The 25,636-nt window shown below is 41.4% G+C and overlaps 1 protein-coding gene and 2 long non-coding RNA genes across 24 annotated transcripts in view; 1 reads left to right on the forward strand and 2 right to left on the reverse strand.

The window, feature by feature from the left end:
• Positions 1–1,244: 1,244 nt before the first annotated feature.
• On the reverse strand, positions 1,245–2,068 carry LOC116685818 (uncharacterized). The gene is made up of 3 exons (XR_004331055.1): positions 2,037–2,068; positions 1,744–1,862; positions 1,245–1,556 (listed from the first exon to the last, which is right to left on the reverse strand). It is a non-coding gene; the product is annotated as an uncharacterized LOC116685818 (long non-coding RNA).
• Positions 2,069–2,697: 629 nt separating this feature from the next.
• On the forward strand, positions 2,698–19,458 carry LOC116685819 (uncharacterized). The gene is made up of 3 exons (XR_004331056.1): positions 2,698–2,824; positions 16,348–16,355; positions 19,448–19,458. It is a non-coding gene; the product is annotated as an uncharacterized LOC116685819 (long non-coding RNA).
• The window catches only part of ppfia1 (PTPRF interacting protein alpha 1), a 57,948-nt gene continuing 41,967 nt past the window's right edge, over positions 9,656–25,636 (reverse strand). For 4 of the 22 annotated variants that reach the window (XM_032510742.1, XM_032510753.1, XM_032510746.1 and 1 more), the window contains 15 exons: positions 25,437–25,466; positions 24,762–24,886; positions 23,954–24,126; positions 23,726–23,819; positions 22,156–22,167; positions 20,843–20,924; positions 20,550–20,750; positions 20,125–20,187; positions 19,037–19,063; positions 17,195–17,370; positions 16,430–16,527; positions 14,085–14,260; positions 13,880–13,948; positions 12,388–12,560; positions 9,656–10,391 (listed from right to left, as the gene is read on the reverse strand). In XM_032510742.1, the coding sequence (XP_032366633.1) occupies positions 10,334–10,391; positions 12,388–12,560; positions 13,880–13,948; positions 14,085–14,260; positions 16,430–16,527; positions 17,195–17,370; positions 19,037–19,063; positions 20,125–20,187; positions 20,550–20,750; positions 20,843–20,924; positions 22,156–22,167; positions 23,726–23,819; positions 23,954–24,126; positions 24,762–24,886; positions 25,437–25,466 (1,557 nt within the window). In that variant the 3' untranslated portion in view covers positions 9,656–10,333. Of the gene's footprint in view, positions 10,418–10,482; positions 10,594–12,078; positions 12,144–12,387; positions 12,561–13,879; positions 13,949–14,084; positions 14,261–16,429; positions 16,528–17,194; positions 17,371–19,036; positions 19,064–20,124; positions 20,188–20,549; positions 20,751–20,842; positions 20,925–22,155; positions 22,168–23,725; positions 23,820–23,953; positions 24,127–24,761; positions 24,887–25,436; positions 25,467–25,636 lie in introns of those variants that run through there. The other 18 variants (XM_032510748.1, XM_032510762.1, XM_032510749.1 and 15 more) reach the window with 13 other exon arrangements.

Below are 25,636 nucleotides of genomic sequence, written 5' to 3' on the forward strand. Positions count from 1 at the left end.
GAAAGATTAAAAAAATGAAAAGAAAAAAAAAAACAATTTCCTTCAATTATATAGTTTCTGCTAATTAATTAAAATTGCAGGACTTAGTCAACATGGGGCAAACACTCTTACTGGTGGTGCTGAGCCCCCCAACCCCCTCCCCCGACCAAAAAAATAAATTAAATAAAATTAACAAAGAAAAAAATAATAGTAAAAATATAAATGAAAAAATAAAAATTAAAAAATAAATAAAATTAAAAAATAATAAATTTAAAAATAGAAATATTTCTCCTTCATTTATATGTTTCTGCTAAATTAATTAAAATTGCAGGACTTAGTCAACATATAATAAATATAAAAAGATGAAAATAATAATAACAAAAAATAATAATAACAAAAAATAAAAATTTAAAAAATAAATAAAATAAAATAAAATAAATAACATTTAAAAAAGTTAAAAAGAAAAAAAAAGATTTCTCTTTCAATTTATATAGTTTCTGCTAAATTAATTAAAATTGCACTAAGGGGAGACTTAATTGCAGGACTTTTATTTTAAAAATAAAATAAAAATAATTAATTAAAAAATGAAATAAAAAAAGATATTTTAAAAAAGTAAAATTAAAAAAATCTAAAAAGATTTTTTTTTTCATTTCTCCTTCAATTTATATAGTTTCTGCTAAATTAATTAAAATTGGAGGACTTAGCCAACATGGGGCAAACGCCCTTACTGGGTGTGCTAGAGCCCCCCCAACCCCCAAAAATAAATAAATAAATAATAATAAAAAATAATTAAAAAAATTAAATACAAAACTAAATAAATAAAATTATAAAAGAAACAATTAAAAAACAATTGATTGCTCATTCAATTGATATAGTTTCTGCTAAATTGATTAAAATTGCAGGACTTAGTCAACATGGCCAAAAAATAAAATAAATAAAAATTAAATAAAAAAATAAAAAAATTGATTTCTCCTTCAATTGATGGATTTCCTGCTAAATTCATTAAAATTACAACACAACAAAAACGTTGCTGCCTAATTAGTTTAGTTTTCAATTTTTACTTAATAAATAATAATAAATATACGAGTTCATCATTTCAGTTTAGCTGATAAAGTATGATCGTCTGTGTTGCATGTTTTCGTTGTATACATCTTGTCTATTTTTCTTATCGACATGTAAGAGAGCAAAATTAAATCTGAGTAATACAGTAAATGTAATTCCCTATTTTTGTAATTCCCAACTTTTATTTAAAAGAAAATGTGACCCAACATTTATACAACTGCACATTTATGATCAGACAGGCAGCATTTGTCATTAAATTAGATCCCTTTGTAGAGATACTTTTACACACTTAGACATAAAGTGGGTCTTTTGCAGTTGATTGGTGTCCATCCATCTTCATCCATCTTCATCCATCTTATCCGGTATCTGGTCTCGGGGGCAGCAGCTCCAGCAGGGGACCCCAAACGTCCCTTTCCCTGAGCCACATTAACCAGCTCCAACTGGGGGATCCCGAAGTGTTCCTGGCCAGGTTGGAGATACAATATCTCCACCTAGTCCTGGGTCTTCCCCGAGGCCTTCTCAGCTGGACGTCTCTCCAACCTAGTCCAGGGTACTTCCCGGGCTCTCCAGCTGGACGTCCCTCCACATGTCCGGGTCTTCTCCGAGCCTCCTCCCAGCTGGACAGTCCCTCCACCTAGTCCTGGGTCTTCTCCGAGGCTCCTCCAGCTGGCGTCCTCCCACTATCCCGGGTTTCCCCGGTACCTCCTCCCGTGGACGTGCCTCCACCTAGTCCCGGGTCTTCCCCGACCTCCTCCCAGCTAGAGTCCCTCCACCTAGTCCCGGGTCTTCTCCGGGACTCTCCCAGCTGGACGTCCCTCCACCTAGTACCCGGGTTCCCGGGACTCTCCCGTGGACGCGCACTTTGCCCGGTCTCCCCGGGGCCTCCTCCCAGCTGACGTCTCCCCCACCTAGTCCTGGTCTTCCGAGGCCTCCTCAGCTGGACGTCCTCACCTAGTCGGGTCTTCCCCGGGCCTCTCCCAGCTGGACGTCTCCACCTAGTCCCGGGTCTTCCCGGGACCTCCTCCCACGGACGCCCTCCACCGTCCCGGGTCTTCCCGGGACCTCCTCCCAGCGGACGTCCCCACCTAGTCCCGGGTCTTCCCCGGGACTCCTCCCAGTGGACGTCCCTCCACTAGTCGGGTCTTCCCGGGACCTCCTCCCAGCTGGGCGTCCCTCACCTAGTCCGGGTCTTCCGGGAACCCTCCCAGCTGGAGCCCTCCACCCAAACTTCTCTTCAGTTGCTGCGTCATGGTTGAAGAACGGCCAAACTTTTCCAAGACAACATGGGATTCAGTCACACTCAACAAATTAAAGGTCCTGCCACCCAAATTCTTAATTGCATCTTTTGAAATATGTCAAGTTTTTGTGTGTGGTGTGTGTGTGTGTGTGGTGTGTGTGGTGTGTGTGTGTGTTGTGTGTGTGTGTGTGTGTGGTGTGGTGGTACTGCTAACGCCTCGTCAGCTCTAGCCACTGGAAAGAAAAAGAGGAGAAATCAGGCCAATACAACAGCCGGTAAGTCTGAGTCTTGCTGCCTGAGCTCATTAATATTATGAGCTGGGTAAAGGATGCTGTTAGCCAGGCTTTCATGGTAGCCTTTAGCCAATCAGGGGCAAGCAGCTTAGGTCATTGAATTGTAATGAGAACTGGCACCTATACCACACTAGAATGGCTTTAAAAACAAGATAAAAACGGCATTTTTCCATAAAAAAGTGTCACAGAGTCCAGGGAAGAACTTCAGACATCACCACAAAGTATGAAACGCGTGTGGCAGGGCACCTTTAACGTACCTTGAGTCACCTTTGACGTCACCTTTGACGACCTTTGACGTCACCTGTCTGAGAGAAAAACAACAGGAAACCAACAGGAGGACAGGAAAAGGCACGATATATTCTGAGAAGACGAGTTTAGTCGGTTTTATCTGCAGTGGAAATTGAGTTTCAGTAATTTATGAAAGTAAGCAAATAAATAATATGTGATTAAAATAGTTTATAAGTACTCAGCTGTACATCATTGTACAGATCAAAAGATTCCAATGGAAAAGCGGAAGAAAAAAAAACAGCAACATGATTTGCATTGTGCATAAAATGAGTAAATCACACAAATTAAAAAAAAAAAAAAAAAAAAAAAAAGTTTCTACTTTAAGCTTTAACGACACGTAGGGTGAACTAAAACTCTTCGGTTCCGTTCGTTGGCGTGGGAACAAACGGAGGAAACGTGTTGGGAGCGTAGACGAGACAAATCGACGAAAAAAACAGTTTGGGGGAGGGGTGGGGGTGTGGGGGGAGGGGGTGGGGGGTGGTGGGGGGGCGTGTATAATAAATAAGAACAGAAGACAGAGAGGAGTTAAGGAAACAATAAGGCTGATATGAAATCTTCGTACAAAGTTTTTAAAAAAGGTTTTTGGGGGTGGATCGCACCGCCTTGGGGGGGGGGGGGGGGGGGGGGGATCTAGTCACAGCGGGGATCGACTGAGGCCGGTTGTCCACGATTGGGGGGGGGGGGGGGGGGGCAGTAGGTGGAGGTGAGTGGGGGGCAAAGGAGACTAGAGATAACACTGGAATTCTGTTTCAACTTGCATCCGAAATAAGCCCTCTTGTTTTTTTTTTCCGGTTTACGGGTTATATGGCTTTAATTCTTAAATTCAAGATTTTTTATTTTGGTGTTGCAGATATGGAAAATTAAAGAAGAATAGGAAAAAGGAACATTATATATATATAATATATATATATATATATGTTCACATGATCGCTGTTGTCACATCACCTGGCTGCCAGCAGTTATTTGAACGGCGATGGTGTTCAACAGTTTGACAACATCCAGCAAATTTTCGGATATTCACACATCCGTTACGACTAAGAGCGCATTTACACTAAATCACAGGCATGGAGCTACGGAAACTACACCAGTTAAAAAGGGGCAAAAGGTATGAAATTAAGTTACATCACATGTCAAAGTCACTTAAGCATGAATTCAATGATTAGAAATTAATCAAAGAGAAGAGGACAAACAAGAAACATTACATCTGGTCAATAGAACAGGATTATAAAAAAGATTAGATAAAATGTCTGTTGGTAGAAATATACAAACTCCAGACAATTGAAAGCTTTAGTTACATACATCTGAGAGCTGAGCTAATACGGGCAAAGTGGGGAAATGCTTCTTTTAAAAAGTGGGTTGATAAAAGGGGGATAGAAACCAAAAAAAAAAAAAAAAGGATACATAGTAATTTAAAATCAATATATGTCCCGTGGGTTTTACATAAACAACAACAACTGAGTAAATCTAGAAGGTTTCCTAGGGATACTGAGATTGGTGAGTAAGGTCTTTTCTCTGTGATGACAAACACCCCAAAAAAAACAACAACACAACATCTTTTTAGTGTCTTTGCGCGTCGTTTCAGTTCATCATGGGTCTTGAAGGCGGGGAAATCCCCCTCATCCTCGGACCAGCGGCACCTATAGAAATAAGAGGGATAACTGAGAAGGGGAAGAGAGAGATGAACGGACCCGAGGATTGGGGGGAGAAGCAGGACCGAAGCCAGGGATGGGTGGATGGATGGGTGGGGGGGGGGCCAAAGGGGGAAAGAGAAGAGAGGCGCACGACATGCGTTATTAGAGCAGAGAACCCAGTATGAGAACGCTGCTTTCTGCCTGGAAGAGAGAGAGAGAGGAGCAGTTCTGCAGTCGGGTAAAGCATATTTTATGTTCAGCGTACACATGCTTCATTCTATTAGGGCTGGACGACTCATCGAAACAAAACCAAAAACCAAAATCAAAAACTCTAACCGACGCAATTCCAGTCGGTTATTTCGTTCTAACCTTGTGCACAAAATATAATTAAAAAAAAAAAAAACACTTGTGTGACGTTATCGATGTTTTTAACTTTTTCTTACGTTTTTGTCCATTTTTCAACACTTTTGATGCTTTTTTTCAGTCTTTGTCACTTTGTTTGACGTTCTTAACACACGTAACACTAACTTATAACTTAGTTTATATTTTTGGAATTTATGGTCAATAAACATCATTATAGGAAATTATCCTAATGTTTGAGTAATAACAAAGAAATTAGGAATTATTGAGACTAAAATTAAGGAATGGTGTGATGGATAATCACAGACGGGAATAGTCAACTTTTACTCAATACTATTATTAAAAAACTGTTCAATTTTTTTCTCAAATGCTATAAAATGGAATAGAATAAAAAAAATTAATGAAAGTAGAGATTTGTACTTGGCAAAGAGACGTTGGGTGGAACAATCATGTATTTTGGGGAATTAAAAGAACATGATATAGGACAACATAGGGACAACATGAGGACAACATGGGGACAACATGGGACACATGAGGACAACATGGGGACAACATGAAGACAACCTGAGACAACATGGACAACATGGGACAATGAGGACAAATGAGGACAACATGAGGACAACATGAGGTTAAAAATCCATGAATCACAGGGTTTTTCATGGGGTGAAAACAGGATCTGCGCAATGTGCAGTACAACAAACATATGGTGTTTTTTTGTTTTTTTTTAAATGAAACCAGGACACCTGTTCTGTTTACACCTCAAAATACAGTTATGTACTGAACATGAGCAGAATGTGGCGCTTTGAGTTTAGCTGACAAAACATGACAGCCATGCCAATGTTTAGGATGATTAGGACACACCATTCCTGGGTGAAAGTCTTGCACATTTTTTCCGGATATGAACGGTAATATTTAAAAATCATTTATCTGTTTGCAAAAAATGCGAGTTATTCTACTCTATTTTTTTTTTTTTTTAGGAAAATGCTTTTTACAGTAAATTAAAATGTAACTTTTTAAGCATGTGCGCTTTGAGTTCAATTGTTCCAAATATTCAATAAGTAAAATAATAGTTCATCTGGGTGTGTACTGCAGATATTTTAAAACCAAAAAAACTTAAAGATATGCACTCTTTAATCCAATAAATGAAAGAGTGCATCCTACCTTTTAATAATTGAGCATATTACAGTTCAAACCTTGGAGCCCAGTTAACAAAATAAAAAAATTTCAATACTGCAATGAGGTAAAATGTCGTTTAATCCTGATTTGATTTCACATCATATTGTCCAGCTAGCTTCTATCATTTCGTGTTGACGTGTGTGATCTTACCGTTGTGTGTAACAGGAGTAGGTCGACTGTGGCGGTGTCAGCCTTGTATAGACTGACTGTTTCCGGTTTCCGTGTTGCATGTAAAATCACATGCAGAGACGTGCACATTAGTCACAGCATAATACACAAGCAGCACAGCAGCAAAGCCATTCAAGGAGAATACAGAGTACTCGGGAGTCTGAGCCGATTCGGCGCTCGTCACAGATGTTAACTGGTAAGTAGCAGAAATGACAGAGCACTATACATACACACACAACACACACAGCACACGCACACACAGCACAGCACACACACACACCACAACCCACACACACACACACACACACACACCCACACACACCAGAGACTCTCTCCTCTGTCTTAGTCCATCGGGCTCCTCTTTGGCTGCGTGGAGGGAGAGCCGCGCTGCTGCATACCGGCACTGGAAGTGTGGCGGGCAGGGTGTCAGACGCACCCAAGGACATCCCCCTCAGCTTTGGGCCTGAACCTCTTCTCCATGACGGGGCTCGGCGGAAGTTCATCGTCGTCCTGAAAGAAGAAAGGTGGTCGGAAAGAGGAGGGTGGAGAGAGGCGGTTAAAGGTAAGCGGTCGCTTACAAAACAATCATAATTTATAACAATTAAGTGATGGACATTGATTCGGACAAACTCCACCGAGTCAACCTAATTTGGACGCAGATCAACTATCCCCCCACCGAGCGGGAAATCAACCTGCAGCTGCACAAACACAACTCATATCTTACACACCACACACCACACACACACACACACACACACACACCACCACACACACACACACACACACACATCCCGCAGTATCCGTCTGTCTCAATTTCTTGTGTTTCTCACACCCTGAATGCCACCTCAAAAAATTCCTTCATGTGTCCACATGAACTGTGTTGTCTTGTGCATTATGTGTTTTGTGTTGTAGTTCTTATGTGGTGATGTTGTCTGTGCTTAGGTTGTTGTTTGTAGTGTATTATTGTGATGTTGTCTTGTGCATTATGTGTTGTGTTGTAGTGTATAATTACGTTGTGATGTCTTTGCATTTGTGTGTGTTGTAGTGTTATTATGTTGTGATGTTGTCTTGTGCATTATGTTGTTGTGTTGTAGTGTATATTATGTTGCGTCTGCATGTTTTCTTCCAAGAAAGGGTTTTTTTTGTGGTGGCGCTGCTCCAACCAAGTGCAAATTCTCGTATGTCTGTCATACTGGCGAATAAAGCTGATTCGATTTCTCACCTGTTTGTACTGTATGTCTAAAGTCCTTTACCACATGCACCACTGAACCTGATTGGTCCAGACATTACTCGGAGGAGGCGTGTGTGTGTGTGTTTGTGGCCAGCTCAGGATCACACCTGTAAAATGTCCGACTGAGCCGTGTGTGAGAATTCAAAGCGAGGAGTGGACAGGTTGATGATGTTGTATCAATCTGAACTGATGGGAATAAAAACAAAATCCAAGGCGAAAAAAAAAAAGAAAACAGAAGGGTGAATTAAACAAACATGCCCCCCACAAGAATATAACTGTGAGACGACAAGATTCGGGAAATACTGTCAGTCTGAAATCCTCGACATATCAAGGAACGGCAAGAGACTCTGTCATTGTGACCAAATACAAAGCGGCTCATTGACCGCAATGTAACTCTCTTTCCACCAATTGCCTGAGTAAAAAGAGTATTTCCAGGAAGTGAGAACGTAGCTGAGATGGGACAATCTCCTCTTGGCGCTACATGTGTGAAGGGAATCTCCGGACAGGTCTGTTCTGATTATCAGAGTTCTTATGGAAACGGTGTTGGACCTCTTCATCTCCTTTCTGTGCAATGGCCAGCAGGCTGTTGTATTCACGTGACGAGTGCTCTGGCCTAGAGAGAGCACGAGAGGGGAGAATTCATCATTTAACTTACATGAATCATGGGAGACTAACTTACATTTTGCCATGTACAGTATGTTTGGATATGAGCTTTCGGTTGGTGAAACCGCGAGAGCTGGTACCTGTGTGTCTGGTGGGGCTTGGAGCAGGAGGGCCCAGGGCGTTGTGATCGAAGGTTTCGTCGAGGGCGAGCAGCGTCCAATGGACCGCCGCTCTCGTAAAGGTGCGGCTACTCTTTTCAGCACCCGATGCCTGAATCCACGATCCCACACGCTCAGCCCACCTGTCAGCTCTAGCCACTGGAAAGAAATAAGAGGAGAAATCAGGCCAATCACAACAGCCGGTAAGTCTGATGTCTTGCTGCCTGAGCTCATTAATATTCATGAGCTGGGTAAAGGATGCTGTTAGCCAGGCTTTCATTGGCTAGCCTTTAGCCAATCAGGATCAAGCAGCTTAGGTCATTGAATAGTAATGAGAACTGGCACATCCTATACCACCCTAGAATGGCTTTAAAAACAAGATAAAAACGGCATATTTTCCATAAAAAAGTGTCACAGAGTCCAGGGAAGAACTTCAGACATCACCACAAAGTCATGAAACGCGTGTGGCAGGGCACCTTTAACGTCACCTTTGACGTCACCTTTGACGTCACCTTTGACGTCACCTTTGACGTCACCTGTCTGAGAAAAACAACAGGAAACCAACAGGAGGACAGGAAAAGGCACGATATATTCTGAGAAGACGAGCTTTAGTCGGTTTTATCTGCAGTGGAAATTGAGTTTCAGTATTTTATTGAAAGTAAGCAATAAATAATATTGTGATAAAAATAGTTTATAAGTACTCAGACTGTACATCATTGTTACAAGATCAAAAGATTCCAATGGAAAGAGCCGGAAGAAAAACAACAGCAACATGATTTGCATTGTGCATAAAATGAGTAAATCACAAACTTAAAAAAAAAAAAAAAAAAAAAAAAAAAAAAAAAGCACGTTTTACTTTAAGCTTTAACGACACGTAGGGTGAACTAAAACTCTCGGTTCCGGTCGTTGTGGTGGGAACAAACGGAGGAACCCGGTTGGGAGCGTAGAGAGACAAATCGACGAAAAACAACGTTTGGGGAGAGGGTGGGGTGTGGGGAGTGGGGGGGGGTGTGGGGAGGGGGTGGGGGTGTGGGGGGGGTGTAATAATAATAAGAAAGAAGACAGAGAGGAGTTAAGGAACACATAAGGCTTGATATGAAATCTTCGTACAAAGTGGTTTTTAAAAAGTTTTGGGGGTGGATCGCACCGCCTTGGGGGGGGGGGGGGGGGGGGGGGTATCTAGTCACAGCGGGGATCGACGAGGCTCGGTGAAGTGGGTCCATCGATTGGGGGGGGGGGCGGGGGGGCAGTAGGGGGAGATGAGTGGGGGGTGCAAAGGACTAGAGATAACCTGGAATTCTGTTTCACTTGATCCGAAATAAGCCCTCTTGTTTTTTTTTTTCCGGTTTACGGGTTATGGCTTTAATTCTTAAATTCAGATTTTTTAGGTGGTGTTGCAGATATGGAAAATTAAAGAAGAATAGGAAAAAGGACATTTTATTATAATTATATATATATATAATATTATAGTTTCACATGATCGCTGTTGTCACATCACCTGGCTTGCCAGCAGTTATTTGAACGGCGATGGTGTTCAACAGTTTGACAACTCCAGCAAATTTTCGGATATTCACACATCCGTTGACCTAAGAGCTGCATTTACACTAAATCACAGGCATGGAGCTACGGAAACTACACCAGTTAAAAAGGGGCAAAAGGATATGAATTAAGTTACATCACATGTCAAAGTCACTTAAGCATGAATTCAATGATTAGAAATTAAATCAAAGAGAAGAGGACAAACAAGAAACATTACATCTGGTCAATAGAATCAGGATTATAAAAAAAGATTAGATAAAATGTCTGTTGGTAGAAATATACAAACTCCAGACAATTGAAAGCTTTTAGTTACATACATCTGAGAGCTGAGCTTAATACGGGCAAAGTGGGGAAATGCTTCTTTTAAAAAGTGGGTTGATAAAAGGGGGATAGAAACCAAAAAAAAAAAAAAAAGGATTACATAGTAATTCTAAAATCAATTATATGTCCCGTGGGTTTTACATAAATACAACAACAACTGAAGATAAATCTAGAAGGTTTCCACTAGGGATACTGAGATTGGTGAGTAAGGTCTTTTCTCTGTGATGACAACACACCCCAAAAAAAACAACAACAGCAACATCTTTTTAGTGTCTTTGCGCGTCGTTTCAGTTCATCATCCGGGTCTTGAAGGCGGGGAACTCCCCTTCATCCTCGGACCAGCGGCTACCTATAGAAATAATGAGGATAAACTGAGAAGGGGAAGAGAGAGATGAACGGACCCGAGGATAGAGGGGGAGAAGCAGGACCGAAGCCAGGGATGGGTGGATGGATGGGTGGGGGGGGGGCCAAAGGGGGAAAGAGAAGAGAGGCGCACGACATGCGTTATTAGAGCAGAGAACTCCAGTATGAGAACGCTGCTTTCTGCCTGGAAGAGAGAGAGAGAGGAGCAGTTCTGCAGTCGGGTAACAGCCATATTTTATGTTTCAGCGTACACATGCTTCATTTCATTAGGGCTGGACGACTCATCGAAACCAAAAACCAAAATTCAAAACCTCTAACCGACGCAATTTTCCCATGTCGGTTATTTCGTTCTTAACCCTTGTGCACAAAATAATAATTAAAAAAAAAAAAAAACACTTTTGTTGACGCTTTTTATCGATGTTTTTAACTTTTTCTTACGTTTTTGTCCCATTTTTCAACACTTTTGATGCTTTTTTTCAGTCTTTGTCACTTTGTTTGACGTTCTTAACACACCGTAACACTAACTTATTAACTTTAGTTTAGTTATTTTTGGAATTTATTGTTTCATACACACTCATTTATAGAACTTATCCCACTGTTTTGAGTAATATAACACCAGAAATTAAGAACTTATTGAACTAAATTAACGGCATGGATGTTGATGGATAATCACAGACTGGAATATGTCAACTTTTACTCAATACTATTATTAAAAAACTGTTCAATTTTTTTCTCTAAATGCTATAAAATGGAATAAGACTAAAAAAAATTAATGAAAGTAGAGATTTGTACTTGGCAAAGAGCGTTGGGTGGAATCAATCATGTTATTTTGGGGAATTAAAAAGAACATTGATATAGGACAAATAGGGACAAACATTGAGGACAACATGAGGACAACATGAGGACAACATGAGGACAACATGAGGACAACATGAGGACAACATGAGGGTTAAAAATCCCATGACTCCACAGGGTTTTTTCAGGGTGAAAACAGGATCTGCAGCAATGTGCAGTACAACAAACATATGGTGTTTTTTTTGTTTTTTTTAAATGAAACCATGGACACCTGTTCTGTTTCAACCTCAAAATACAGTTATGTACCTGAACATGAGCAGAATGTGGCGCTTTGAGTTTAGCTGACAAAACATGACAGCCATGCCAATGTTTAGGATGATTAGGAACACCCATTTCCTGGGTGAAAGTCTTGCACTAATTTTTTCCTGGATATGAACGGTAATATTTAAAAATCATTTATCTTGTTTGCAAAAAATGCGAGTTATTTTCTACTCTATTTTTTTTTTTTTTTTTAGGAAACTTGCTTTTTACAGTAAAATTAAAATGTAACTTTTTAAGCAATGTGCGCTTTGAGTTCAATTGTTCCAAATATTCAATAAGTAAATAAATAGTTCATCTGTGTGTGTTTACTGCAGATATTTTAAAACCAAAAACTTAAAGATATGCACTCTTTAATCCAATAAATGAAAGAGTGCATCCTACCTTTTAATACTTGAGCATATTTACAGTTCAACCCTTGGAGCCCAGTTAACAAAATAAAAAAATTTCAATACTCGCAATTGAGGTAAAATGTCGTATTAATCCTGATTTGATTTCACATCATATTGTCCAGCCCTAGCTTCTATCATTTCCGTGTTGACGTGTGTGATCTTACCGTTGTGTGTTAACAGGAGTAGGTCCTGACTGTGGCGGTGTCCAGCCTCTGTATAGACTGACTTCCTGTGTTTCCGTGTTGCATGTAAAATCACATGCAGAGACGTGCCATTAGTCACAGCATAATACACAAGCAGCACAGCAGCAAAGCCATTCAAGGAGAATACAGAGTACTCGGGGAGTCTGAGCCGATTCGGCGCTCGTCACAGATGTTCAACTTGAGTAAGTAGCAGAAATGACAGAGCACTATTACATACACACATGCACACACACACACACACACAAGCACACCAGAGACTCTCTCCTCTGCTTACCGTCCATCGGGCTCCTCTTTGGCTGCGTGGAGGGAGATGCCGCGCTGCTACCGGTCACTCGGAAGTTGGCGGGCAGGGTGTCAGACGCACCCAAGGACATCCCCCTCATGTCTTTGGGCCTGAACTTCTTTCTCCATGACGGGGCTCGGCGGAAGTTCTTATCGTCGTCCTGAAAGAAGAAAGGTGGTCGTGAAAGAGGAGGGTGGAGAGAGGCGCGTAAAAGGTAAGCGGTCGCTTACAAAACATATTCATATTAATTTATAACAATTAAGTGATGGACATTGATTCGGACAAACTCCACCGAGTCAACCTAATTTGGACTGAAATAGATCAACTATCCCCCCACCCGAGCGGGAAATCAACCTGCAGCTGCACACACACAACTCATTATCTTACACACACACACACACACACACACACACACACACACACACACACACACACACACACAATCCCGCCCCGTATCCGTCTGTCTCAATTTCTTGTGTTTCTCACACCCTCTGAATGCCACCTCAAAAAATTCCTTCATGTGTCCACATGAACTGTGTGTTGTCTTGTGCATTATGTTGTTGTGTTGTAGTGTATCTTATGTTGTGATGTTGTCTTGTGCATTATGTTGTTGTGTTGTAGTGTATATTATGTTGTGATGTTGTCTTGTGCATTATGTTGTTGTGTTGTAGTGTATATTACGTTGTGATGTCTTGTGCATTATGTTGTCGTGTTGTAGTGTATATTATGTTGTGATGTTGTCTTGTGCATTATGTTGTTGTGTTGTAGTGTATATTATGTTGCTGTCTGCATTGTTTCTTTCCAAGAAAGCGTGTGGTGGCGCTGCTCCAACCTAAGTCAAATTCCTCGTATGTCTGTCATACCTGGCGAATAAAGCTGATTCTGATTTCTCACTCTGTTTGTTACTGTATGTCTAAAGTCCCTTTCACACATGCACTGCAACCCTGATTGGTCCAGACATTACTCGGAGGAGCTGCGTGTGATGTGTGTGTTTGTGGCCAGCTCCAGGATACAACACCTGTAAAATGTCCGACTGAGCACGTGTGTGAGAATTCAAAGCGAGCGAGTGGACAGGTTGATGATGTTTGTATCAATCTGAACTGAATGGGAATAAAACAAAAATCCAAGGGCGAAAAAAAAAAAGAAAACAGAAGGGTGAATTAAACAAACATGCCCCCCAAAGATATATAACTGTAGAGACGACAAGATTCGGGAACTACTGTCAGTCGGAAATCCTCCGACAATATCAAGGAACGGCAAGAGACTCTGTCATTTGTGACCAAATTACAAAGCGGCTCATTGACCGCAATGTAATCTCCTTTCGCCACCAATTGCCTGAGTAAAACAGAGTATTTCCAGGAAGTGAGAACGTATCTGAGATGGACAATCTCCTCTTGTGCGCTACATGTGTGAAAGGGAATCTCCGGACAGGTCTGTTCCTGATTATCAGAGTTCATATGAGAAAACGGTGTTTGTCACCTCTTCCATTCTCCTTTCTGTGCCAATGGCCAGCAGGCTGTTGTATTCACGCTCAAGAGCTGCTCTGGCCTAGAAGAGAGACAAGAGGGGGAGAATTCATCCATTTAACTCTACATGAATCATGGAGACTAACTTACATTTTGCCATGTACAGTATGTTTGGATATGAGCTTTCTGGTTGGTGAAACCGCCGAGCAGCTGTGTACCTGTGTGTTCTGCGTGGGGATCTGGAGCAGGAGGGCCAGGGCGTTGTGATCGAAGGTTTCGTCGAGGGCGAGCAGCGCTCCATGGACGCCGCTCTCGTAAAGGTTGCTGCTGTACTCTTTCAGCCCGATGGCCTGAATCCAACTGATCACACGCTCATTGCTCCACACCAGCACATCTGAGGGGACAGAGACAGAAATCCAGCTTACGTGTAATTCAGAGAAGTAGGGCTTTCCTCGACTAAAGAAGTTCTCTAGTCTATTACTCATATGATTTTGTTGACCAATTGATTAGTTAATTTAGTCCAGAGATCTGTAAAACTGAGTTTCCTCAGAAAGAATCACGCGAAAGCAGCACTTTAACTCTTGTGTTTACCAGAGATGTGCTCATAAGTCATTCAGCATGAAAAGGCATTAAAAAGAATTTACTATCTTAGTCTAGTAAGACCAAAAAGAGACAAATACTTTAAGTAATTCACAGAAAACTCATAACAACGTTTAGGGCCCTATCTTGCACCCGGCACAGTGCAAAGCCCGACACAAGCGTCTTTGCTAGTTTAAGACAGACGCAGTTATCAATTTCCCGTCCAGCGCCCACGTTTTTTTTAAATAGCAAATACACCTGCGCCCATCTTTGCACCCGTGGGCGTGTTGGTCTTACAGGGTGGTGCGTTCAGGTGAATTCTTGGCGTATTGCTATCTTGAGGCAGCGGGAAGTGATGAACAAAAACCTGGTCTAAAGTCAATAACGCAGCATTTCAATGTTATCTTAACAGTGCATTAGTAAAATGCGCCTAGGCTTATGCACAGCGTGCGTACACTATGCTTATCACACACACACACACACACACACACACACACACACACACACACACACACACACACACACACACACACAATCATGCAAAGATTACAAAAAAAATGTAATGGTGCAAATCTGCCATCCTAATAGCAATGCGCCAGTACAAACGCACCTGGCTTTTATAAGGAATGGGAAATTACACTCTGATTGGTTGATTGCATGCTAAGTCCAAAACACACCTATGATTAATGAAGACACATAGTACAACCTTTTTAAACCAAGTGCTTGGTGCACGGCCCCTTTTTTTCCACCGTAAAACTAGCAAAAGTGGATTTGGACACGCCCTAAACGCACCTGCGCCAGGTGCTTCACGCCGTGCGCTTAGATCGTTAAAATAGGGCCCTGAGTCTTATAATGTAATTTAAAGGGATGCTTCACGGATTAGCATAAAGTTTTGTTTCAGTAGAAACCCTGTAGTATTTTCGAATGACCGTGCTTCCCTCCCTCATGTCCCCGAGACCAGAGATCTCTGTATTGTAGATCTTGAAAAAAGCCTCTGATGACGCAAAAAAATCTTCATTTAGTGTCATTGGAGACATTTTTGCCAAGAGGCTGTGGACTAAAAGCCAGCTAGTTCCACATGTTTTCAACCCGCCCAAAGGGGGCTGGGCTCTTTATCTGAAGCGAGTCGAGTGTCAGCCATTTTAGAGCTGAGCTATGCAATTATGTGCATTCAAACTACCACACATGTGTACCACCAGGATATACAGGTACAGATCGGAGAATATGCCTGCTAACCTTCCGAGCAGATGCTGCTGTCGGATAAGGCTCGTGGAGGTGGAGTGTGTTAACGCAGACATCGTGATTCTTGCAGTGCCGTGAATCCTCATAAACCAGGATTATCACCTTGCGCATGCGCACAGATCAGGTACCGACAGCTCCCCCTCTTCACAAGCATGAATTCCACCAATCACTGGCATTACTGCGGGATTGTGGGAAATAAAGTACTTATCCAAGACAACGCGAACGAAAGACATTACTCAAAATAATGTTGGTGCCCCATGAACTTCTGGCGTCTATATGAGCGTATACAATCGCTAAGTCACGTGGTAGCTGGTTTTAAGTCTCCCATAGATGATCACAACTTTATGGCTTATACTCCAGCTGTCAATGGAGAAATTGCATTGTATTTTTACTTCCTGAACCCGCTGTGGGCGGGACTGTTGAGCTCTATGTCTGTAAACGGTAGTCGTGGCTTGGGAGTGGACTTGTAGAGCAGCAAAGCAAGTGCATTCTGGGATTTGGTATCTTTCATCCACATCAGCCAAAAACACATTTTCTGGCTTTTCTCGGCCTAAAAGACACCAATTTAAAAAAAAAAACTAAAAAAACATTTCTATTACATAAATGACCCAATCTAAAGCTATATTCATCTCTCCAACGGTGAAACATCCCTTTAAAGAGATAAAGAAGTGGGTATCGGGCACATGTGTCACCGACTCTCTGGAATTTAATTGTGCTCACTAATCAGCCGGGTGTGTGTTACCTTGAAGTTCCAGATGACAGTCTTGCCTTCTCCTCTCCAGCTCCTTCCTGTCGTAGTTGAGCCTCCTCAGACACATCACTCCACACTGAAAACTGTTCCTATTGCACAGACACAAACACAGTTGTTCATTTGGATCCCCATCAGATTATATTATATTATATTAGATTAGATTCAATTTGATCGTCATTACACAGGTAGAAGGCAACGAAATGCAGTTTGGGTCTAACCAGAAGTGCAATAGCAGTAAGTGCAGGATATACACTGGTTCCATAAGTGCAGGACATGGATATGTACTGGATAAATATAGAAATTAATACTATTATAAACAGAATTTTACAGACAGATTTGTCCTATGAATATAATATATAGATAACAAGTATTGTGAAGAAGATTTACAGGTGAATATGTACTATGAATATATATACAGATGGCTAATAATATAAACTGAATTTTTACAGATAAATATACATAATAAGTTAGGCTAAAATGAGCAGTATAACAATGGATTTAAATGCTTTCTTTTGCATTAGTACTTTACATTAGCCCTTCCCAATGTAACAGCTTGGCCCCTTCTTAAGTTTAACAGGTTTTGGACAACAATCGAGGTCTATGGCACAAGGGAATGAGACAAACAAAGCTTTGGATATACAGACAATACTAGTTATGTGGGATAAATGTAGTGTTAATGTTGGTCTCATCAGGGCATTCATTGAGAATAAAAAGATGAAGTAACACTTGTGTTATCCTTTAGTTGTTGCGATTTACCTGTGGAAGCTATCCACCATTTTGAGCTGTCCCCTAAGGTCTTTCTTGGTGAGGTGGTCGAGCATGCGGGCGTCCACCAGGGACTCCATGAAGTAGGAGCGGTACTGTGGCAAACCCAGGCTGGGCAGCCACTCGTTACCGATCCACTCGTGGTTCATGTCGCCGTACGCCAATGTCTACGGACAAAAAAAGAGATGGTTTAACAAAGATTTATGAGAGAGAGTTAAAAAGATGGAAAAATGACTAATTTCTAATCCAGGATAGTGTAAAAATATTTTTTTTTCTACGTCTAATTTTTTTTAAATACAAATTCTAACCCCAGCTTATCTTCTTTACATTGGCTTCCCACCAATTTGAGGATTCATTTGTTCAGACGTATAGAGCCTTGCATGGTCAGGCACCTGTGTGTGTCTCTGACCTGCTCCATCCTTGTATTACCAGTGGGTCACCGACTAGTCTTACTGATGGTCTGCGCGCTCGATTAAAAAGCAAAAGGTGGCCGTGCCTTTGAAGTGGCGGCTCCCACTGTGCAACCACCTTCTTATACGTTCTGTGGTTGTGGTCTCTGTGGATGCTTTTAAAAAAGCAGTTAGAATTTAGTGTTTACGTTTTTATGCTTCATGATTTATATTTATCTCTAACAGTTTAACTCTTGTGAAGCACTGCAACTTTGTTCTATAAAAAATGCTATATTAAATAAACGTATTAGAACATATATAAATTATTTAAGGATACTTAAAAACCTTGGCTGAAGGTACCTGAATCTGTTAGAACCACTAGATGGAACCACTGAGTTGCTTAAAAAAAGAAAAAAGAATAATAATCAAGAAAAAAGGAGCCAAACCGTATACAAAAATACATTTTTATTAAATCAGAAATTTTGAAAAACTAACACATGGGTTGAGGTTTTAGAATGTGCAGAATCTCTGGAAGTTATTTATTTATTTTAAATACTTTCATTTAATCTCTGGCCAAGTTTATAGATGGTAACAAGGAGAGGATCTTCTGGGGGTAGAACCCAGTCCCCCATCTCAAGTCCACAGTATTGCCAGGGGTAGATTGGGACAATTTTTTTTTTTTGAAATTTGGATTTTTTTTGTACAATGATGATTACTTTAGGCTGCTGAAAGTGATGGGAGTCCAAGGACGGGTGTAAGACAAGCCGCCAGGTCACTGTCAGAGGCTGCTGAGCGAAGCAGGAACTGGCTTTGGCTGAAAAGAAAGGACCACGACTAAGGATGGGTATCGACCAACAGTCTTTCGGGAGTTGGGTTGGGAACTGGAGGGTCGCTTGTTCAAGTCCCCGTACGGACCAAAGTATAGAGTGTGGACTGGTAGCTGGCGAGATGCCAGTTTACCTCTTGGGTACTGGCAAGGTGCTCTCAAGCAAGGCACCAAACCCCCCTTAAAAAAACGCTCAGGGCGCCTGCTCAGCAGTCGCAGCCCACTCACTCTGACATCTCTCCATAAGTGCATGTATAGGACCTGAGCATGTGTGTGTGTGTGTATTTCAGGCCTGTGTTTTAATGCAGAGCCCTAAATCAAGATTAAACAACCACCACAGTTGTATTTGGTGTGAATATAAGTTCATATTGTTCCGCGGTGAACCACACTAAAGGGGCAAAACTGAAAAATTGAATGGACCGCTCCAAACATGCTTGCTGTAACTGTCCCCTGTGTGAAAAATGACATGGAAATAAATACAAAGGAAAAACTGTGTCCTCTCTTGTATGAGATACTTCAAAAGAACTACCACTGACTAAAAGATGGTGTTAAGAATAGTAGAGTTCAGAAGGTTTATGGAAGGAGTATAGGTGGGGTTTTTGGGGATTGTGTGCAAACCTGGGCCCAGCTACCCTTGTCATCCTCCTGGTGTTAGCAGGGTTAGAGTGAGCATGATGAGAAGAACAGAAAGGCAAGGGGTTAGTGAGGCAGCAGTGCGGGTTAGAGCAGCTTAATGTGGAAAATATAAGTCAAAGTGAAATAACAAGCTAGACAAATAAACGTTAAGACATCATATAGGAAATAAAAATGGCAACAAAATTATAACAAATTGTAGGAGGGGCTATATGGATAAACTCTTGTATTACGAATTATTGTTATTATGTAATTTACTATCAATCTCGTAAATATACTTCTGAAAATCTATTGAAAAACAGTAGTTTACAAACAGTGTTTTTGTATTAGGCAGATCGAAGTTATTTCATTAAATTGATCCAAAAATCAATCGAAAAAACATGCACAAAATAAAAGATGTTGCACTAAAGCGGCCCACAATGGTTTTAATACGACAAGATATATTGGAGTGAGAAGTTACCTCGGGAAAAGGTAAGGCAAAAAGGGGACAAATGTATATTGTCTTGCTGTATATACCTTCATATCACCTAGCCCTAATAAATTACACCGGTCCAGACAAAGAAATAAACGGTTAAGGGGGACAGTGGGAAGAAGTCTTTCATGCTTATTCCCGCTTGTTCTTCTGCCACTTTAGATACCTTGTTCTGGCTGACTCAAGTCTTATTTATTCATATGTAGAAACTGCAGGAAACTTGGGTAGATGTCTTTCTAAGTAATTATACAGCAGTGTCACACATACATTCAAAACACCAACTAATGTTAAAGCAGAGACACACATACAGTGTGTATGGTCTCAAGGAAGAGACAAGAAAACTAAAAGAAACTATGAATACCAACACAGACGAAAGAAAAATAAACCACAAAGAATAAGGACCGGTTTCAAGTTGCCTAGTGAGACTGCTTTAACCAGATTAATAATAAACTGATCAACAAAACTGAAGTGTCAAACTTTAATATATGCAGTTTACATAGTAAAGTCTGGTCTGTCCTGAAGGCAACTTGGAACGAGTCTCGACAGTCACCATCACAATAGCAAGAAGCCACCAGTGCCCAGCCAATCAGGGTAGACTAACCGTGGGAGGTGTGGCTGCCAAACTTTCCATTTCTTCATGTGTGACCCAAACGTTTCCAGTGGTCTGATCATTCACCACCCCCCAATTAAAAGTGAGAGAAGTTTTTAAAGAGAGAACAGTGATGGAGGACAGAAAAAGAGAGTGGAATGGAGAGATCAAGAAAGCTTTGTTCATTTATTGTTATCAATGTTAGCAAAATAATCAAGTTCCCATCATTAGTACATGATAAGTAAATAAGTAATTAAAATGTGATTGTAAAAAATAAATGGCAAGCTCAAGAATATGTAGACAGAGAGCTTAAAGGCAAAATCAAGACTTTGGATAGGCAAAGTGTCTCAGTATTAGTATTAAGCTGAAAAATGTGAGAGTGTGAGTGTTGACTACAGAACACATGGAACCAACAGAACAAAGAAAGCGAAAAGTACCGTTCTTGATGTTGGCGGGGCAGAAGGGCTGGTGAGAGACATGATTTCCTGGATGGCCAGACGAAGTTTCAAACGATGTAACGGGTTGCTGATACCAATCTCTCTTTGGATCTCTGTGTCCGATAGCGCCGACATGATGGCTCCGCTCTTCACGTTGGCACGGCATGCAGCCACGTACCAGGCTGGCATGCCCACCCACAGCTGAAGAAGAGGGCAAACAAAAAACAGTTGACATGCTGTTGGTCTAGTTACTGGTTTGACTGGTTTTCTGATCAATTGTGTCTGTGTCGTACCTCCAGCCAAACCACAACAGTTGGTCCATCCCACTGGGCGAATGGCAAGCCCTGCATGCGAGCCTCCTCCAGTAATTCATGCCTGAGACACAAAATATATATTCAAGCCCACATCCAAAAGTGTTCACTTGCCCAAAACCCCCCAAACATAGCCATACACCCAAATCCATCACAAACTCTACAAAAGTATGCACCCTATCAAAGTCACCTTTAGAAGAGATATGCACACAAACCCAGAGACATGCATACTCAAAACAGAGAGCAGGAGTTTGAGAGAAAACAAAGAAGTTGAAACCCAGGAAGACTCAAACAGAGACGTACTCATGTGGAAAACCTTTGACAGAATGGCATTATATGAAAGTACACGGTTAGTCAAAACCTCCCCAGTCCTTTTCAAGCTTTGACTATTCAGGTTTAACCAGATGGGTCTTTTGGTTAAGCCTCTGGAAGATGACTGGATTCAGGACTGAGGAACTTCATTAGTCAGAAGTCAAAATAGTTTTCTCCCAGAACCAGTGCTTTGAGAGTCCACTTAGAAAATGACTTTAGTATGGATGCATTCCTCTACGACTGTAGGGGACTTAACATGCATAAAGGGAATTATTTAGGGCAGGAAAACTCTCTATATTCTGTACATCCACTTCATGCACAGTCTCAGTTTGTAATGAAGGAACAATGCAATTTAGTAGAGAATCCCTGAAAGGGTTTTAGGGATCTTGAAAGGGAGCTTTTAATTTAGTTTAGTCTAAAAACAAGTTTTAACTGATGCTATAAAATAGAGGAAGTGGCTGTACTTGGCCCCTAGATGGGGCTGTGTGCCCCATATCACTGATAAGGACAAGCTCATCCTCTGTTTGGGCAGATCTGTCATTATTAAAAGATTGTATAAGTCCAAAAGCATGTTCTTAACTAACAACTTAGCTTCAAATAAATTTGGAGGACATTCACAGCAACACAGTGATTGTCCTAATAAAGTGTATCATATGATTCAAACTTATGTGCAAGAAAACTCACAAATTTGCAACTATTTGGCTCAATTATTTCCATTATCTTTCCTTTACTTGTAGTGCATAACTTCATGCTCCGACAGAAAAACTGCGAGAGTAAAATGTGTCACTCACTAAAAATCAGCACACACACATTCCTGTTAGTTAAGCTCCTCTGTGGAAAGCAGGGTAAAGAGCAGCATGGAAAAGCCATCAGACATTCAAGGGGACAGTTGTTTGGGGTCCTCAGAGTTATTGGTGAGGTCAACTTGAAGCCGAGAGCGGAAAGAAGATAAGGCAAAGCAAAAGCAATATGAACCAACTTACCCTGTCATTGGACTACACATGGAATGAGAAGGGGATGATAAAAAAGGGAGAGGGAGGTTGACAAAACAATAAATAGAAAGAATGAACCGATACTGATTTAAGCATGAAGGCAAAACAACAGTTACAGTGTTTGCAATATGTTTGCACAAAACTCAGAATGAAGGGGGGAAAAAAAACATAAAATAGTTATGTGAGATAACTGCATTGGAAATGGCTGGGTGTGGAATGGAAAGAAGAAGAGCTGATGGGAGTAAGCGTGAGCCAGGTGGCGGGGAGTGATGAGCATGTGAGCCCGACCTGGACGGCAGCAGGAGCACAACGGCGACAACACAACACTCATGGATATTATTAACAGTGTACATCAATATAGGCATCCCAGTATTTCACCTAGAATTGTACAGATTTTTTTTAATGCCAAAAATAACGACAAATATACATGTTGATTCTGCAGTAACACAGCGCCTTGAGTCACTGAATGAGGCACTGAGTCTGTAGTTGGTTCACATCTGTAGCAGCAGGACAGTCAAGTGTGTTGTCTAAACCGCTAGAGTCAGTTGAACAGGTGAAGAGAAGTTAACGTTGTTGGTAACATTAACCTACCGGACGTCTTGCATTGCCAGATTTACCGACACAGCGTTGACGGATTCTGTGTTTCGTAGCTGAGCTAGATCAGAGACTATTTGGTTTAAACCGATGGGTGATGGCGCTTTGCCCTCGTTGTTCTTGTTTGCGGAAAGTGACGTAATGTAGCATTGTATGTGAAGTGAGCACTGCGTGGGACTGTTTTAAAAAGCAGCATATTAAATGCTGCATTGCTTGTAAGAAAGCAATGGGAGTAACAGGTGAACGATCTTTAAAAGTGACATTTATGTCGTCGTGAAGTCAGGTTTATGTGGATTGCAAAAAGTAGCCGATAAATATTTAAAAGTTGCCCTGCCACACAAAACCCTTTTACTTGATTTTTTTTTTTTTTTTTTAATATATGTGAGGTCAATGTGTGTGTGTTATGTGGTGAATGTGAAGATGAACTGCTACCTCCTCTATCAGCTCTAGCCACTGAAAAGAAATAAGAGGAGAAATCGGGCCAATCACAACAGCCGGTCAGTCTGACGTCATGTTGCCTGAGCTCATTAATATTCAGGAGCTCAACCAGTTGCGCAGGGTAAAGGATGATGATAGTCAGGCTCTCATTGACTAGCTGTTAGCCAATCAGAGTCTTCCTGCAGGCTTTCTATACCAAGCTAGAATGGCTAAACAAGCTAAACAAGGTAACCATTTCTTCCAGAAAACATGTTACAGAGACCATGGTACAACTTCAGACATTACCACAAAGTAATGAAATACGTGCACCTTTAAAGAAACTTTAAAGTGTTAAGTTCAGAGTAGAATTTAGTGTGGTGGTATGAGCACTACCCACCCACCCATCTGCCAGGCTAAAGCAGTCAACCTAGGGGTAACACTACATCCTGTATAGAAGGGTGGTAATCATCTTAAAACATTTTCATTCTCAGTCTACATAAATTGTGGAGACAGCAGAGGGTGTGGGGGGGACGGTTAGGAAGACACTTACTTTTTCTGCAGCTTCCTGTTCTTCTCTGCAGGGCCTCCCAGGGTGCCCATTCCTAAGCCATCCTTAGGAGAGCTCTCTGCCTCAGGAGTGCCAGCTGGGAACATAAACACACACCTTGTTCAGAGATCTGACAGGAGCAGGAGATACCGATAGTGTGGAATGGAATGGCATGACATTAACATAAACATGCACTGTGCTGAAATAACAACCCTGTTCCTAATGCCTGACCTTGGCTGGGGGAGTCCTTGCCGGGAATGCTGGGTCGGCCCTTCTCCTTCTTCCCAAAGAGGCGTCCAATTGAAGACTTGATGCTCTTCTTCTTGGCTGCTTTGTTGAGCGAGTCCTGGCTGCTGTTACTACTGCTAGGGTTACTACCCTGGCCGTCCTGCAGGCCAGCCAGACTACGAGAGCAAAGGTTAAGAGATTAGTAGGGCTGATTGATTGATAGATAGATAGATAGATAGATAGATAGATAGATAGATAGATAGATAGATAGATAGATAGATGTTTACTGATCCCAAGAAAAATGGGAAATTCCGGTGTTACAGCAGCAAAATCAGTCACAAAGCACAGAATATAAATGAAATACTAGGAAAAATATGCATACATACAATATACATGAAAAATATCCTACCAATACTGTGACTTCAATACTGGTTCCTGAATGATCCTTTGATACAAATTGTATAAAAATCCATTTTAACAAAAAGAAATTACAACATTACGGCACAAATCTTATGTTTTTTCCAACTCCTACTACGTGAGCCCGCTCTAACTGAGATGTGTAACGTTAGACAGCCAATCACACGCATTATTAGATCTTGGTAGAAGCATGCGGCGCTGATGAGATTTGCTTCTTGGGTATTGAATAACAAGGCATTTTTCAATACTAAGCAGTCTATTTGATAGGTGCCTAAAAGGTATTGAATTCCGTGATAAGATAGAGAGAATCAAAAGACAAATTGTGAACAGGGAGACAGACTGAAGAGGTAAGAAAGAGATTCCAGTTCCTTTAGGCGACAGGCACAGGACTTACCCTCGAATGTCTCTAATGTCCTCATGGCTGGCAGCATGCCCTGCCTCCCTGTTCAGGCGCATGGAGCGTGGAGTGGTGGGCGGCGACGTCTCACATCGAATAGTGGCCTTGTCATCCTGAGCAGACTGCACAACAGTGAGAGAGACGCGTGTTAAAGAGTGAGATCTTTCACAATGTCACTCCGTACAGAAGTGAGGCAAAGACATGATGAAAGCTGCTTTATTAAAAGTCACACTACACATTTTTTTGAGCACTAAGCAACCACACTCCCAGTGGTCTGTGACCAGTCCATACATGCTGTATATCAATATGAGATAGCTCACTGTAAATAATACACTTAAGCAGGATTATATTTACGACTGCATCTAACAGTTATTTTCATTTTTGATTAATCTGTCGGTTAACCGATTAGTTGTCTGGTCTATAAAACATCAGAAAATGGTGAAAAAGGAGCCCCTACTGATTTTATTGCAACACTTTTATATGTTAGGGATGGGATTTTGAGAGTGTTGTGAGGAGTTTCAATTGCCACAGGATAGTACATTGCAGGAGGGGATGAAGAAACTAATTCTGAACATTGTTGATTCCACTTGGGGGCTTTGGTTGGCAGAGGAGGGGAGTGAGGATAATAGAGAGGTAGCCGACAGAGCCCAGTAAAGCAGGTCTCTAGTTTACCTTCCTGCGGTGCTTGCGCAGGTCACTAGGCTGAAGCATGGCAAAAAAGGAGAGAGGAGAAAAGCAGTTAGTGAGACGCACAACAGACCGGCGGCGGAAAACAAGCCGTGCACAAACAAACAAGAGCTGGAAACCAGAATAAGATTTAACAACACACACACACACACACACACACACACACACACACACACACACACACA

Source organism: Etheostoma spectabile, unplaced genomic scaffold, assembly GCF_008692095.1.
Source record: "Etheostoma spectabile isolate EspeVRDwgs_2016 unplaced genomic scaffold, UIUC_Espe_1.0 scaffold271, whole genome shotgun sequence".
Lineage (NCBI taxonomy): Eukaryota > Metazoa > Chordata > Actinopteri > Perciformes > Percidae > Etheostoma > Etheostoma spectabile.